This window comes from Telmatherina bonti, assembly GCF_933228915.1.
Source record: "Telmatherina bonti genome assembly, chromosome: 12".
NCBI classification, from domain to species: domain Eukaryota; kingdom Metazoa; phylum Chordata; class Actinopteri; order Atheriniformes; family Telmatherinidae; genus Telmatherina; species Telmatherina bonti.
In genome coordinates, this window is record NC_136610.1 from 25,280,548 (window position 1) to 25,295,776 (window position 15,229).

The window sequence follows — 15,229 nt, forward strand, 5'->3', positions numbered from 1 at the left end:
CAGACGTGAATTTATAACAAATAGGAACTCTACTCTTCCTCAACATCAACATCTTTCATTGTATAAATTTTCTTATTTTCTCCTTAGGAGTGGGTGCCATGATCTAAAAAAATTATCCTGATAATTCCAGGTGTTTGTCACGGTAAAGACAAAAATGACGATAAACACCGGTTTAGATTTTTTTTTAAAACAATAAATCTATTAAAAAAAAATAATACGAAAGGCGACCAAAAAATTTATTCCTGAGATCAGATTCCACTTTAAGCGTGTGGGGGTGGATGTGAGTAACAGTTGACTCAAATCAAATCAGGCCATTTGAGAATAAATGTAGATTCCACATTTTATTGATAGAAACACACCATCATTGATTCTTTAAGTAATAATAATTCATGGACATCATTGGAAATGATACTTTAGCGTTGTCCTCACAAGTCTTTCTGAAATAAATGAATGAATAAATTCCGTTAATTGGCCTTTATGTTCTAAACTCAAACAAGCATAAGGCAAGCGCAGAAGATTGAAGCAGCAACATGCGTGAATATTGTTTCTGCTCAGCACATCTCTTCGTTTGCACTTGTTGTTCAGCAGTTAAAGCACTAACGTGCAGCAAAAACATACTTTCTGTTAAAATGGCTATGATGTCACCTGTTACATCGGTTTTATGGCGAGAGGAACAGCAGCAGATTGGAGACGCTGACCAACTCGACAATAACTTTATGGCACAATACCGGTTTGTGTTTGTGCTTGAGGTGGTGGACTATATTGGTGGTGTCACTATCCTTTGTTTGCACTGTTTGTCTGCCAACCTTGCAAATGACAGATTTCTGCTCTGTGTCAGACTTTCTGAACCGGAACCAGTTACAGATAACTGGGACTGCGGCACCTCGTCAGCTGAACCTGTCAGCTGAATCCATCCACTGATATGGCAGATATTTGAAATCATATTAAATAAACATATCTTAATATGTGTTATTTAGTTAGTTACAAAAATAAATAAATAAAATAAAACAAGTGAAGCCAGCATGTCAACATTGCCTCCAATTGGACTATAACCAGAGACACCATTTCTCTTTTCCCCATTGCCTTCCTTTTTATAACCAATAAGAAACACTTCCACAAAGAACTAAAACTTGAAACAGAAAAATGTCTTGAATATCCTTTATGCATTAACTATTGAATTATTTTTCTTGTTAATTTTTTTTAGATTTAACATTACATCCTTTTTTGTGTGCTTCAGTCTGACATCAACTTCAAGTATACAAGTGGTGGCCGGAGGCCCCAGAGGGGTAAGTGTTCTTCTGAAATATTTTGTACATTATATTATGCTCCAAACACTCACTTGTCTCCTCAGGTTGTAAACTGCTTAGTACATCTTAGTTGGCAATAATGTGACCCAGCTGTACTTCTCATCAGTTAAATTGGTTTGTTATATTCCTGTCACCTATTTGATGTTTTTTTTGGTTTATTTTTCTTTTACAGTTTCTGCTTTAAATGCCAACGCCAAACTGGTTCGAGGTAGAAAATCAGCTGCTTCTGGTCTGGGAAATCAATGTATACCAATGAGAGATAACATGTTGCAAGATATGACATACGGTGATCTAACAGGTTTGGGTGCATGTATTACCACAGAGAAAAGTAAACAAATGAAAGAAAATCCAGCCGAGCACAAAGAAGAGCAGAGTACAGCATTACAGCCAGAATGTGACAAAGTACCTACAGTGAAAAATAACAAAAATAAATACTCCTGTAAGTTTTGCAGCAAGGTGTTTGATACAGAATATGATAAAAAAGCACATGCCCTCTCTCACAATCAGTGCAGAGGCTGCCAAAAAGTCCTCCGCTTTCCAAGTTATTTGAAGAATCATAAAAAGGTTTGTTCAAAATTCAGGAAATTGTTGGTAAAAGAAGCCTCCAACACCCCAAAATTATCAAATGATGAAGAAAGTGGACCTTCCGCATTCGGGGGACAGCTGATCAAGACAGCTAGCGAGCAATCCTCCAGCAGTGTCAGAGAAACCTCCAACAAAGAGTTGTCCTGCCAATACTGCAACTGCACGTTTAATCTCCATGCCAAACTCGAAGAACATGTGCGAAGTCATTCTCATGAACAGTGGCATTCTTGCAGCATATGTTCAAAGAAATTTATCAGCCTTCCGTCACTCAGAGTTCATATGACAAGAAAACACAAAAACCATTCCAGTTCCATTAACATAAACTGCGACTTTGAGTGGACCAAACCCTTGGAAGATAACGATAATGAAAACCATTCAATCTCCCCCAGGAAAGCCGTCAATAAAGTCAGATCTCGAAGAGCATACTTAGTTGATTGGCGCAAAATGGGTACTGTGTGCCCAGAAGGTTTCAAATGCAATTCATGTGAGAAGATCCTAACACGCAAAAACATATTGGTTGAACACTTCCGCATCCACACTGGTGAGAAGCCACTCAGCTGTAAAATGTGTCCTGCAACCTTTCGTTATAAGACAGCGCTTTACAATCATAGGAAAAAAGTCCATTTCTCTAAAGACTCCAACTCGGTGTGAGAAGTTTGTTAAAAGAAAAACATAAAAAGCTTGTGTTCAATTAACCAAAAAGACTAAATGTAAAGTAAATCACTACACTTGAGAACACTTCAGGAAACATGGATTGGAACTATGACTAAACAATTTTTTTTTTCTCCCCAAAGTAGGCTCTCCATGTTTGTGGGCATTGAAATATAATATCATTGAAGCTCAAGATTTTTTATTTTGATTACATTTTTCCAGAGTTGATACCAAGTAAGTATTTATTTTTGATTTAGTGGTAATCTAAGTAACCCTTGATCATTCATCCAATTGTAATGTAAATCCAGTACTGCCTTACAGCACACATACTTTTGTCATGTTACTGATTGCAGTGCGCTGGGTTGAACATAGCCACCTCACTAGTGGTTAGTTGGGAAAGAAAAGCTTTGACAATTTACTGTTTTGTAATATACAGGACACCAAGTACCAAGATTTTTTTATTTCTTGAAGTAAAGGTCCTGTTGTTTCACATATTCATTGTTTGATGTAATAATGACTTGTGATTTTGTGAGCCCCAGATACATCACTCAATCTTTTATGTCATCCCATTTTGGCTGGTTTCACAGTGGAGTTGTACTTCGCTCATATTGTTGGCTATTTATTGCAAAAATGTGAGTTTATTTGCTCTTTAACCTAGATTGTCTCTTGAAGAAAGTCTTATATGACATTACATGATTCTTAACTTTTTATAATTTTTTTTCTCTTTTAATTTGATCTTGATTCCTGAGTTTTTTTGTTTGTGTTTTACTTTAACAGGTGAGGAATATTTGTTTTTGGAATGTTCTTAGTTTTCAATTCATTTCTTGATAAATTGCGCTTGTGTTGTTCCATTGAAACATTAACATAAAATAAATTCATATTTTCCATCTAGATTTGTGTCTTTGTATGTATCTCTGTATGTGTGTATATTTCGGAATATTTCATCCCTAGTAGTTATTAAACAGTTTTTTATTTTTTTATTTTTTGGAAATTTTGTCACATTTATTGATTGGTATGACTACCATTACACCGCCATATCACCGCTTAGCTAGAAAACAAACACTTTCATAGGTTTAGTTCAGCAGTAAAACATCACTTACTTTTTCACCCCATTTTTTTTTTCAAAAGCCCCGATAAAGTTTTTTTTTTCTGTCTTTTTTTCAATTTTGGGTAAAGGTCAGATGACTGAAAAACATACATATATTTAGCTGTAATCAATATGCCACTAATGCATATTATTGATAAAAAAAAGACAGTACTGCGTGACAAGTCAAATAAATACCAACATACAGATGAAGTAACTTTTATTAAAGATATCAAACCAAGGGATCAATACTGAAACACAATATGACAATAATTTGCACAGCTAATTTTATCACAATGCTATAGCTTCCAGTAAATAGAAAACTTTCCTTTAAAACAAAAGTTAAACTGTATTGTATTAAATGCATACATGAATGTCATAGACAGTCTATGATAAATGTATTTTTCATTGCACCTTTCAGATCTTATTGTAATGCTTACAATCTGTTTTATCGCGAGACTTGTCCGCGCGACCACAACACAGGTGCCAATCCGCTTGCTAAACGATGATGAGCTTTTTCTATAAGGATCAACCTTATCAATGTGTTTAATTTTAGTTTTTGAAGAAACGTAGCCACTGACTGCTATCTGGTATTGACTGCCGACTAGTGATTTGCATAGTTTCTCTTTCATTTGCATCGACAGCGGTGGTGCTAGCAAAGAGGCTAGTAGAGGCTACGCACCCCTGTTCACATCGTACGCGAGGTAACGCTGAGACTATTCATACACAACAAATTAGTGCTTTGTTTGTTAGCCGTCCTTTCTTCCCGGAAATAGTTATAAATTCTTATTGTTTTATGTAAAAGTGAAATTACGTAGCATTTTTCTGTCAGTGTAGCTTGGAACAGAAACCTCAGCTAGTTTATATTATAATGAAACTTTAAGTCAGCTGTAACAGCACGAGTCGATTGTCTGGACTAATTTACCTAAAGCCACGATTGATATGGTTATGGCGTAAGTCAGAAATATAGTATGGCAACCCCTCGTAGTATTTAGATGTCAAGGCAGAGGAGTCCCTTGTTTGCCTCTGGAGGCCAACCATCAAAAAGACACAGTCGTCAAGTAATCTCAGAGATTAAAACTGTATCAAAACAAAACATGGAGTCTGTGAGGAGTGTTTTCCATACTCAGCTGGCCACCGTCATGGACTCTCTGCTGGCAGCCGCTGTGTGCGAGATAGCCAAGATCTTTGAGAACAGCCTGTGTGAACAGCAGGCAGAGCTGGCGCAGAAAACACAGGAGATCTCCATCCTCCGCTGCAAGCTGGAGAAAGTGGAGAGGAGGCAAAAAGCAAAGGGTGGAGGAGGTGAAGAAGGAGAAATGTCATCTGGGGACAGAGAGGGCAGCACGAAGCAGCAGACCCTGGCAGGATCAGGTATTACAGTAAATATTTTTCTTTTAAAGACGCTTTGTGAATTGGTCCAGTGACAGAACTAGTATTAAGCTCGTATGAATTTGATCTAAAGCAATAAAAAGTTTTCATTTCCAGTTATAGGTCTGCATGAAATAAAAATCCTTCATAAATAAAGTTCCTAAGAGCCATTTTGGAGGAAAATGTTAAGTATCAGTTGTATCCTACTGATCAGATTCCTCTGAAATGATTTAAGATTAAGGCTAGTTGGAAGTAAGATTTCGGTACTTCCATTTCAGTATATATTTGTGCAGACTAGAGTCAGAAACATTTGTTAAGGCTGTAAATAAAATCTCTATTTTAAAAAAAACAAAGAGCAAACATTTGAAAAACCGCGTTTTGCAGATTCATTCCCAAACTGGCACCAGAAATGTTTTTGCAAATGACTGAATTTGACAAACATGTTTCTCTCATTCAGAGTCAGAAGAAACACTTCACCTGAATCTCAGCAGGCTGAAAGAGGAGGCAACATGCCAGGATGGATCTTCCATAAAACATGAGGTTAGATTTGATCCATTCTCTTTATTACAGGTAGAGTTTGTCTTATAATTTCAAGTAATTAAAGTGTGAAACATCTGCACTTTCTGCGAGCTTTGTTTGCTGTTTTTAATTTGACATGTTTTTACAGCACACAGGATCAAAATCTGCACAGGAATCTTTCACAGGCCAAGATCCAGAAGGAAACCTTACTGCTGGAGACCAGAGGGAGGTCAATGGCCTGTCAGCTGCGCAGGCCAAAACCAAACGTAGGAGTTAGTTCTCTCAGCACTGATTGTTAGGCCTTTTCAATGCCTTTTCCAAATTTATTTTTGCTTTTTTAAATTGGATTATATGTAGCAGACAAAAACATATGAGTTCTCGTTTTTTTTTCTCTTAATTTCTTGACAGTGTCCAACTGGAACCAGAACGGTTGCAGTGCAGACCACAGACCCATCCAGGTTCCAACCTCTACCCCATTTCTCTCTATATCCCAGAGTGGACGTTGCTCTCCTAGGCCTGATCCCAGCCTACCTCAACCAGGAGAGTGGTTACCAGGACTGAATACCACCCGAAATGGTGTGCCAGATCTTGAGAATCTTCAGGCAGATGGAGACGGCTGCTCAGCTCCAGCTAACAGGAACACCAACACAGATCCACCCTGTTTCCGACCTGACTTTGGATCAGATGAGACAAGCAACGAAGGTGATAATTCATTCCCTTTCCTGGACCAGGAGCCCGAAAACCAGAACTCTAGTCAAAACTCAGTGCATGGTCAGGATATGGCAATGAGGGCTACCCAGCAGGATCATCCACAAATCCATTCTGATGTTTTGCCATGGCGAAACAGGGACGATGGAGGTGTAAGAGACTCTACCAGTCACACTCGGCGCATGGCAAATTTTAGCAACAGAGACCCTCTGCAGCCACAGTCAAATTCACAGTCACTTGCTCTGCGGCACACAAATGCTCCTGGTAATCCTCCAGCTCTGACTGGAGGTAATGGACGACCTTACACCTGCCCATACTGCACCAAGTGTTTCACCTACCCCTCCCATCAGCGTAGGCACCTTTTACGTCACACAGGAGTCAGACTTCATCCTTGTCAGTTTTGTGATAAGAGTTTCCTCACTCCGTCTGAGCTTACTGTTCATACCCGCACACATACAGGGGAGCGGCCTTTTGGCTGCACTCAGTGTGGTAAACGTTTTGCCCGAAGTGGCAATTTGAGAGCCCACCAGAGAGACGTTCACATGGGGAAGAGGCCCTTTGCTTGCACAGAGTGTGGTAAGAGATTTGCCCACAGAGGGAACCTGAGGGTGCACAATCACAGAGTTCATCAAGGAGATCCCGACTACATTGATGATCAGCCTGAGCCTGACATTGGCCCAAGTCCTATTTAAAAAAAAAAAAAAAAAAAAAAAAGGTTTTTTTTTTTTTTTTTTTTTTTTTTTTTTAAACATAATTTATTGCAGAGCACTTTAACCAATTTGGAAGTATTTTAGTTGCTTGTCTTCTAAAATTTGATCCAGTGATCTAAATCTGTGAATGTAAAAGTAAAGTAAATTTGACTGTCTTGACTTTATCTAATTTTTTTGAGTCATTGTAAGAAAATTAGGTATCTCTAAAGCAGATGTCTCCATTGTACTGTAAAATGGTCATGGTAATTATCTGTAAATTTACAACATAAGTATTGGCTGCTGTCATAAAAAAAATTGATGACTTTAACTATCAGCAATGTTCTTCCCTATGAGTGAAAAGTTATCAAACTTATTTGTAAGAGAGCGACAAAGTTCTTGTTTCTGTAGAATATCATTGGGTTTCCATTTAGATATTGTATGCAGGGGTAGAATATAACATCTCTTACATGAAAGTTGTGCAAATGTTTTTATTATTTAGTAAAACTTTATTTTGACAGTATTGTTACATGCCAATACATTAAACAAGACTGTGCTTGTTTTGCATCCTGTTTTTGCAAAGTGAAATAAAAAAATATTGTGAACCCAGAAAACATTCCCATGAACATTGTTGTACTGCCCATTTATAGCCACCAGGGGGCGATGTGACAATACAAAAGATAGAAATAGCTAATATGCTTACATCTAGATTTTTATTGCAAGTTTTTCTCTTACCATGCTTTACATTGTGTTACAATGTTTTGAAATCCTTTTCCCTGACTCATGCACTTTGGTCATCACACCATTTCTCATAAGAATTTGTCTGGACACGTGCTTATCTGGCAAAATCAAAATGTGAGTCCTTGTTTTGACATGTTTGCCCAAACTAACCTTTCTTGCTGTTTGGTTTGAGTAAGTGAAAAAATTAGTTTAATTTATCATCATAACTAATTTTAAAAATGCTCTGCTGTTTTTATCTCAAACATGCCTGCATGAGATAGGTCAACATTTTACAAGCCTGATGTAAATCAATTTCTTTAACATTGGTAAAGGTCATGACATATTTCTAAAAAATAACCCATCCAACTAAGAGTAATGGAGGACAGAATTTAGAGTTCCATTTATTGAAGGTATTTTCTTCTACTCTCTCTTTCTTAGTTACCACCGCTGTGTACATTGGTATGTAAACACTTTTTTTTTTTTTTTTTTTTTTTTTTTTTTTTGTTGCTTTAACAGCAGACTAAATTTACCAAGTTCTGGCTGGACTGTTAAAACCTCTTATTTACCTCAGCTGAACCTCTGGATTTATTTTTACACAATAGTCTATAAATGCCTTGAGCATGTGGGTTGTGTGGAGGTTGATCAGATATTTGTTCCTGTCTCTCTGTCTTTCACACAGTCTCTACTGCTGAGTGAGGCCTGACCAGGCCCTCTGCATGTATTCCCCAGGCTGCTGAGTCCATGGTTTGCTCATAGAAAGATAGCATCATGTGACCTCCCCTCCCCCTTAAAGGTCACCTGAGTATCTCTGTTCTTCTGGGTTTTCTGCTCACTTTTAAAAACCAAACATGGTTAAAAGTGCACAACAAAGCTCCAACTCGAAACTGATTAACACAAGAGGTAAACACCAATGTCCACATGTCTCATTTAACAAATTTATATATCTATATATTGTGACAGTCGGGACAGCAACATCTATCTGTAGATGAAAAATCCATGTGTAGATCTGGGTCTCTGTAAATATATATATGTGTGTGTGTGTCTGTGTGTGTTCAGGCAGTGGTCATGCAGTTTTCTGTTTGTATATTTAGCTGCATGTAATCTCCTTTCAGGTCTAAGCAGCTTTGTCTCAGGGGAGAAAGGCAACAAACAGATGAGCAGGCTAAAAAGACTCCAGTATGAATGCTTTAAATAAAAAAGCTTTGCATATGTGGATACTATATCAGTGCACCTAATCTGAAATGTTTTTAACTGATGTTTTGTTCTCTGGCATTTAGTAAAACCAGATTAAAACCTAAATCTAATCGCTCCACAGGCCATTATTCCAGTAATTCGGTCATCTTATGGCAGCTATTGTCTATCATTAGGTCGAAGTTTTCCCATTTTATATTTCAGAAGGGATGGTGCCAAAATATAAAATTTTCTCACCTCGTGTGAGTTAATTTGTCTTCCGTTCCAGACTGCAGTTTTACTATAACGCCCATGAAAAAAAAAAACAAAAACAAAAATGTCCATCCAACCTACCACGTTTGTTTCTGCCTGCCATCACATCCCATAAGCCACATGCAGTCAAATGATTCCCTTAAATGCAGTGAGTTCCCCCTCCCCAAACACGTCATGTATATTTGAAAAATAGGAGGATTTAAAAAAAAAAAAAAAAAATCTGCATTCTCTGACATGCATGTGTGTGATTTACGCATCTGTTTTGGGGCTGTGTGTATTGGGTTGTAAGGGGTTTGGTATTGCCCAAAGGTTGTTCATAATCTTCCCAGTCCTGCTGCTCCCCAGGGGTTGTGCTTCATGCAGGTTGCCATTACTGTACAGACCCTCCTTCAGGGAATTACACTGCTGTTGCCTGCTCAGGGCACTGGTTGATCCATCATCTGCTGACTGTATTTAAGCCCTTACTTAATGTGCTAACAGTGTTAGACTGTGCAGAGGCTGCAGAGCTTTTAACTTTTATCTCCTAAAGCTCTTTGCTTGATAGAAATGCCAATTCCATGGCCTCTGGACTTTAATTCATTGGCTATCAGTCAAAAACTGCAAAATATTTATAGGGATGTGCTGGGTGTGTGGATATGTGTATAAAGAATCACTGTGAAAGGTGCTGATATCTTCAAAAGATGTACAGTCAAGTGTAGGAACCACTCTATTCTCAGATCCCTAGCTTGATGATGACATGTTTTTTATTTGTGTGGGACTGTAGTGGAGAGCAGAAACTGGGCTCCAATTGCTTGGGTTTCCTTCAGGCTGGGGGGGGGGGGGGGGGGGTCAATTATTGCTCCATATTTTTTTGAGGTCACAGGTTGCGATGGAGAGGTGGAGTGAAAGTACCTCATCCTCCTCCCTCATATTTTCTAGATTTTGCAAGTGTGTGTGTGTGTGAAAGAAACTGCATGTAAGAGCGTGTGATCTCCATAGGCTGCTCTTTGGTTGCTAAGCAACGCTGTGTCTGCACAGTGAAGAGGGGGTGGGACAGGAGAGAAGCACCAGGTCAACAGAGGCAGACATAAGTGTTGCTGCAGCTTATTGGACACATCTAATGCCTGTGATAAATGATGATGATCATTATCATGTTGACTGGTTGTAAGCCTGAATCATGTCGGGGTCTTCAAGTCTGCTACCTTGCCCTCTACAGAAGACAAAGTCCATTAGTCTCAGTCAGGAAACACTTAAGATCCTAATTGTCTTTCACATAGTAAGTGTGCAAGATCAGAAAATAATGTTTGCCTCAATGCATAAATTCCTTTTTTCATTTTGTATTTCCCAGTTTAAAATGAGCTTCATGTTCTTAATAAGAGAGGAGTTGCAGCTCAGTATTAAACTTGTTCTGTTCTGACTTTCTGAAAGGGTTTAGGTCTAAAATGAAAGAAAAAAAAGGCTGTTTTTAACAAGCAATCAAACTTTCTCAACTTATACAAAGGCTATCTTCAGAATGCTGTGTGTTGTAATTGTTAATAATTAAATTAATTCATTGTTAGAATGAATTAATTCTTCATACTATCAGCAGGTTTCTGACCACTTTGTGCTTGTGACCCATTTTCATGTTTGTTTCAAAGACTTAAACACAAAATGTTATATTTTATCCTTTTCTTATATTCCGAAGTTGTAAACAAGACTGAAAGGCAAAAAAGAAGTATATTTTCATGTTACTTTCAGTGGTTACAAGAACTGATTTGGTACCAGACATTTATAAAAACCCCAACAAACCACTCTACATGATACCCGCTGCATGTTATCTCTGATGTTTAGAGCTAATAATGCAAGTTGACATCTGAATCCAGATGTCAGCTGAGATGACCTGGATATGTTTAGTACAACTGGAAAGGACAATATGACTGCAAAGGTGACATTTCATTTTGAGACTTTTTTTTTATTTTGTTAAAACTGCAATCAGGCCAGTTTGGTGTTAAAATTTCTTCTCAATTTCTAAATGCTGCTTGACAAAATTATAGTCCTCTGGATGTTGACTTGGATGTTCTGTTTAAATGTTAAATAGTCTTGATAAATGTAATATGGAGATTATGCGCCAGATTCCCTACCATCTGTACTAAAGAAGATAAAATGAGGATACAGCTCAGAGGAGCTGAGGGGCAATGGGTCCGAGTTAGAAAGAGGTTGGTGGGTGGTCACGCTCATTGTCGCCAAGGTAACGGGAAGGTCCGAGCGAGGCCAAGCCTTCATGCCTGAGTTGCACAGGAGACAGACTGCTGCCATGTCAGGGTCACTGCAGGTTAACAGGGACATGCTGAAATGGATTTAATGTTCTTGGGCAAACCCGCTACACGCAGGGCTGATGACAGTGATTATACCCCTAAATGGCATACGATGATGATTGTACAGCGTGTGAGGCCGATTATGGAGTTTGACCCATGTTTCTGTGACTGGTTAAAATGAGCATGCCTGTATTTTTTGGGGCATTTTAAGTCATTTTAAAATGTAACTCTCTGCTGTTCGCAGTGTCTTCGTGTCTGTTGGTTTCCCCCGAAGGACAACGTGCTCTATTAGTTTTTTCCTCTCTTTGATTAAAGAAAGCATATTAAGAAACCTATCCCTGTTTTTCTTTGTCAGTGCGTCTTGTTTTTGAGTTAATTGATAATTGATAGTTTTTTCGGCCTCTCTATGGAAGTTCCATTTGTTCTCATTATCTGCTGCAAGACAAACTCAAAGGTTAGTAAACATATAACAAATGAATTAAAACAGTTAAAAATAACTCAGAATTTGGATAAAGTTTTATGTAGTACCGCACAGGCAACTGTTTGCTAACATGTTAGCATAAGGAGCTCATACAGGTTGAGTAGCGACAGGTGTTTTCCATTAACGGCTAGAGGCAAAAATATAACAAACACCCTTCAGATAAATCCAAAGGAATGCCATTTGAGGGAGGGATGTCCAGCTCCAATCCTAAGGGCCACCGCCTTGCAAGTTTTGATGTATCCCTGCTCCAACACACCTGACTCAAAAGTAATCAGTGGTGACTTCGGACACCACTGATTTAAAGCTGCGGTAGGTAATGTTGGGGAACTAGCAAGAATTGAAAATGGCACCTTGTCTTGGCTAGTTTAATAATTTGGTTTTACTCCTTGTGTGATCCAAAGCTTTTTTATTCGCAGCTTTTTCCACCAACAATTTTTGCTTTCTTGGCTGTTTAGGAGGCAAATAAACCGAGCCAAGTTGGGGAAATCCTTCCTGCATTTTCTCAGCCATGTTTGCCTTCCGAGTTTTTCTTCACTACTTTGTATTTTCATCCTAACATCCTATTCAATGCAGGATGTGGCTATCAGGTATGCCCTGCAGGAGGGGGAAGAGGGGAGCTAAACTGAGGGGTCTAAATATATTTCTTATTGTTCATGATTACAAAATGTATAGACTACTATCAGGACGAGGAACCGCTTCACCCAGAGTAAAGTAAAAATGTCTCTGTGCAAGATTACCTACCCCAGCTTTAAGGTTTAAAACAGGGCTCCCCAACTCCAGTCCTTGAGGGCCAGCATCCTGCAGCTATTGAATATTTCTGCACTGCAATGCCTGCCTCAAATTAAATGGACTCTCATTAGGTCCTTAAGTTCTGCACAAGTCTGTTAAAGGTCCATTCAGTTTAATCTGTGTGTGACTGCAGGGACACATCCAATACCTGCAGGAGCATGGCCCTCAGGACTGGAGCTGGTGATCCCTGGTTTAAAAGGTTATTCACCCTGTAATCATGGGAAAAGTCTTGGAAATACTGAGGAAGGTATTCCCCTAAATGAAAACAGCTTTAGACATTTGAGAAACCTTTTAGGGAATGTTCTATGTGAGAAATAGTTTTAAAGACCAACCTTGTGACGTTTTACTCATCAATGTCACACAGACATCTTTTTTGCATGAACTTTGTTCACTGTATGTGTAACTGACACTTTGCAAATATATACGGTAATCAAACCTGTGTTTCTTCGGCCAGTGTAAAGAGTTGGTTCAGTACCTTTATTCATATAAAAGAAAACTGAAATCATCAAATACATTTTCAATGTTGCTCAGCTATCTCACTTTGATTTCAGGAAAATGGACAGGTCATGCAGATGGAAACATCTACTCTTAAGGATCAATAGATTGAACCAGAGTGGAGTTTTGTCAGCATGAAACGTACTGGTAACAGTATCTGTGTGTGAAATGGAAAGCAGAAAAGCTTTGGGGTGAATGTGAGCCCTGAGGAGGGGGCGGTTAAAAGGGCAGACAGGGCAGTGATGTGTGGAGTATTGCTATCATCGGTAAGTAGGAGGTGGGGGGATGGCAGTGCTGGCAGACTTGGAGCAAGTCTGATAAACAGCAATTCTCGTTCCCCGGGAAGGAGGGTTAAAGCCTGGTGGCAGACAGCCAGCATCAGTGATGGCACCAACTGTCACTGGCAGCTCTTACACTCCTGCTGCCACACAAACTGAAGACTGAGTGTGTGTGCTGGTTTGAAGACACTTAAAGAAGGGATGGGGTTTGGTTGAAATTTTTTTTGTCTCTGTATTGATTGATAGTTTTTCTTGAATATGCACCACATTAATAACAATGACCTCATCTCTGACAGGGTTGAGGAATTTATATATTATGATTGGGCTTCAGATCTTCGTAATGTCCCACAACAGAATATCAGTCAGATTGAAGTCTGCACTTTGGATAATTGCAGTACCAATTTTATTTTGTTTTATTGTTATAGATTTGCTGTTGTGCTTGGATCGTTGTTTTGTTGCATGTCATAGTTTCAACAAATCTTTAGCTGTTAATCAGATATCTGCTTATTTGACTTTATAACACCTCAGTGACTGCATGGTCACTGAGGTGTCTAGGTCTAGATTCTGTATCTGCAAACCAAACCAAAATAATGACCTTTTCAGTTGCTATGAACTGCTGGTTCTGCATCTTTTTTTTATTTTTTTTATCAAAAGCGGTGCTGGGCAATATGACCAGACGTGTCCACTTTGGTCTCTTCGGGCCAAATGGCATTGTTAAAGATGCTTTATTCAGATGTAACTGTACAAACGTAAGCCATGCTGCCACAGACCTGTTTTTTGTTCTTTAAAAAAAAAACTTTCCTTGTTATAAACGAGCTATACTTTTTCCTTTCTCTAATTGTTTCACCATGGACTTTCAAATTTAGCATGCCAACAGAAGCCTTCTCAGTCTGAAGTGCAACTCTTGGATATTCAGCAATTGTTTTTGCACTGTGTGGCGTGACCTTGGAGCAAACCTGCTGGTGTGTCCAATCTTGGTCTGGGAACATTCACATCTGTCTTTGATGTTTGTGGCTATACAATGATGGACTCCAAATTGTTTGGTAATATCCTGATAATCCATTTGTTAGGCTTTGGTTTTCTTGGTAATACATCAAAAGCTAAATTTACACCACATTTGACCAAGCCAAGACTGATGGCATCAATATTTTTTCCTTTATTTTAGTTTTTAGTTTTACTTAGTGTTTCAGAAAAAAACGATTCAAATAAATTAAATTTATAATGCTTGGTTATGAAACCGAAGTCAGAATACAACTTGTATCACACTTGTATCTTACTTTTATAATCTGTACAAGAAAACAAACATTGAGTTTTTTTGGAGTTAATAAGAGTTTATCTATTACAAAAGACCTTTCTGGAGCATTGAGTGTCCTCTCTGAGATGACACCCTGTCATACATAATTAGCAATTATTGATTTTGGCCAGAGCTTGGATAGCAACATGACACTGCTCCAGTTGTGATTACTTTTAACCCTTTGCATGGAGGTGAATTTGTTGAATAAAAAACATATTGTAATGATAACTTGAGATTAAAATACATATCTTTTTACAATTTGCTTTAGTGGACAAAATCAGGTTGTTTTGTTTTCCATTTCTGTGCTAATTTGATCACATCCCAGACTAATCTGGCACTCACTGTAGTGTGGGTCATATTCAGCACCAAGTCAAGTGAAACGGTTTGATTCCCTCTCCTGGTCTTTCTGCTTCTCTCTCATTATTCACAACCTTAAACGACAGTTACTTACGCTGTGCCATCTACTCTTCCATCCCCTCATCTTCTTCATAACAGTTAATCACCTGCAGCCAGTGGTCAGGCATCTTTCAAGTGTGTGATGATTG

General features: G+C 38.5%; 1 protein-coding gene across 1 annotated transcript; it reads left to right on the forward strand.

The window, feature by feature from the left end:
• Positions 1 to 4,208: 4,208 nt before the first annotated feature.
• LOC306763330 (uncharacterized protein) lies at positions 4,209 to 6,917 on the forward strand (the record flags this gene model as incomplete). Its single annotated transcript, XM_079250116.1, has 4 exons — positions 4,209 to 5,001; positions 5,456 to 5,538; positions 5,666 to 5,783; positions 5,926 to 6,917. Exons 1-4 carry the CDS (start codon positions 4,623 to 4,625, stop codon positions 6,915 to 6,917), a joined length of 1,572 nt encoding a protein of 523 aa, XP_079106242.1. The 5' UTR covers positions 4,209 to 4,622.
• Positions 6,918 to 15,229: the final 8,312 nt, after the last annotated feature.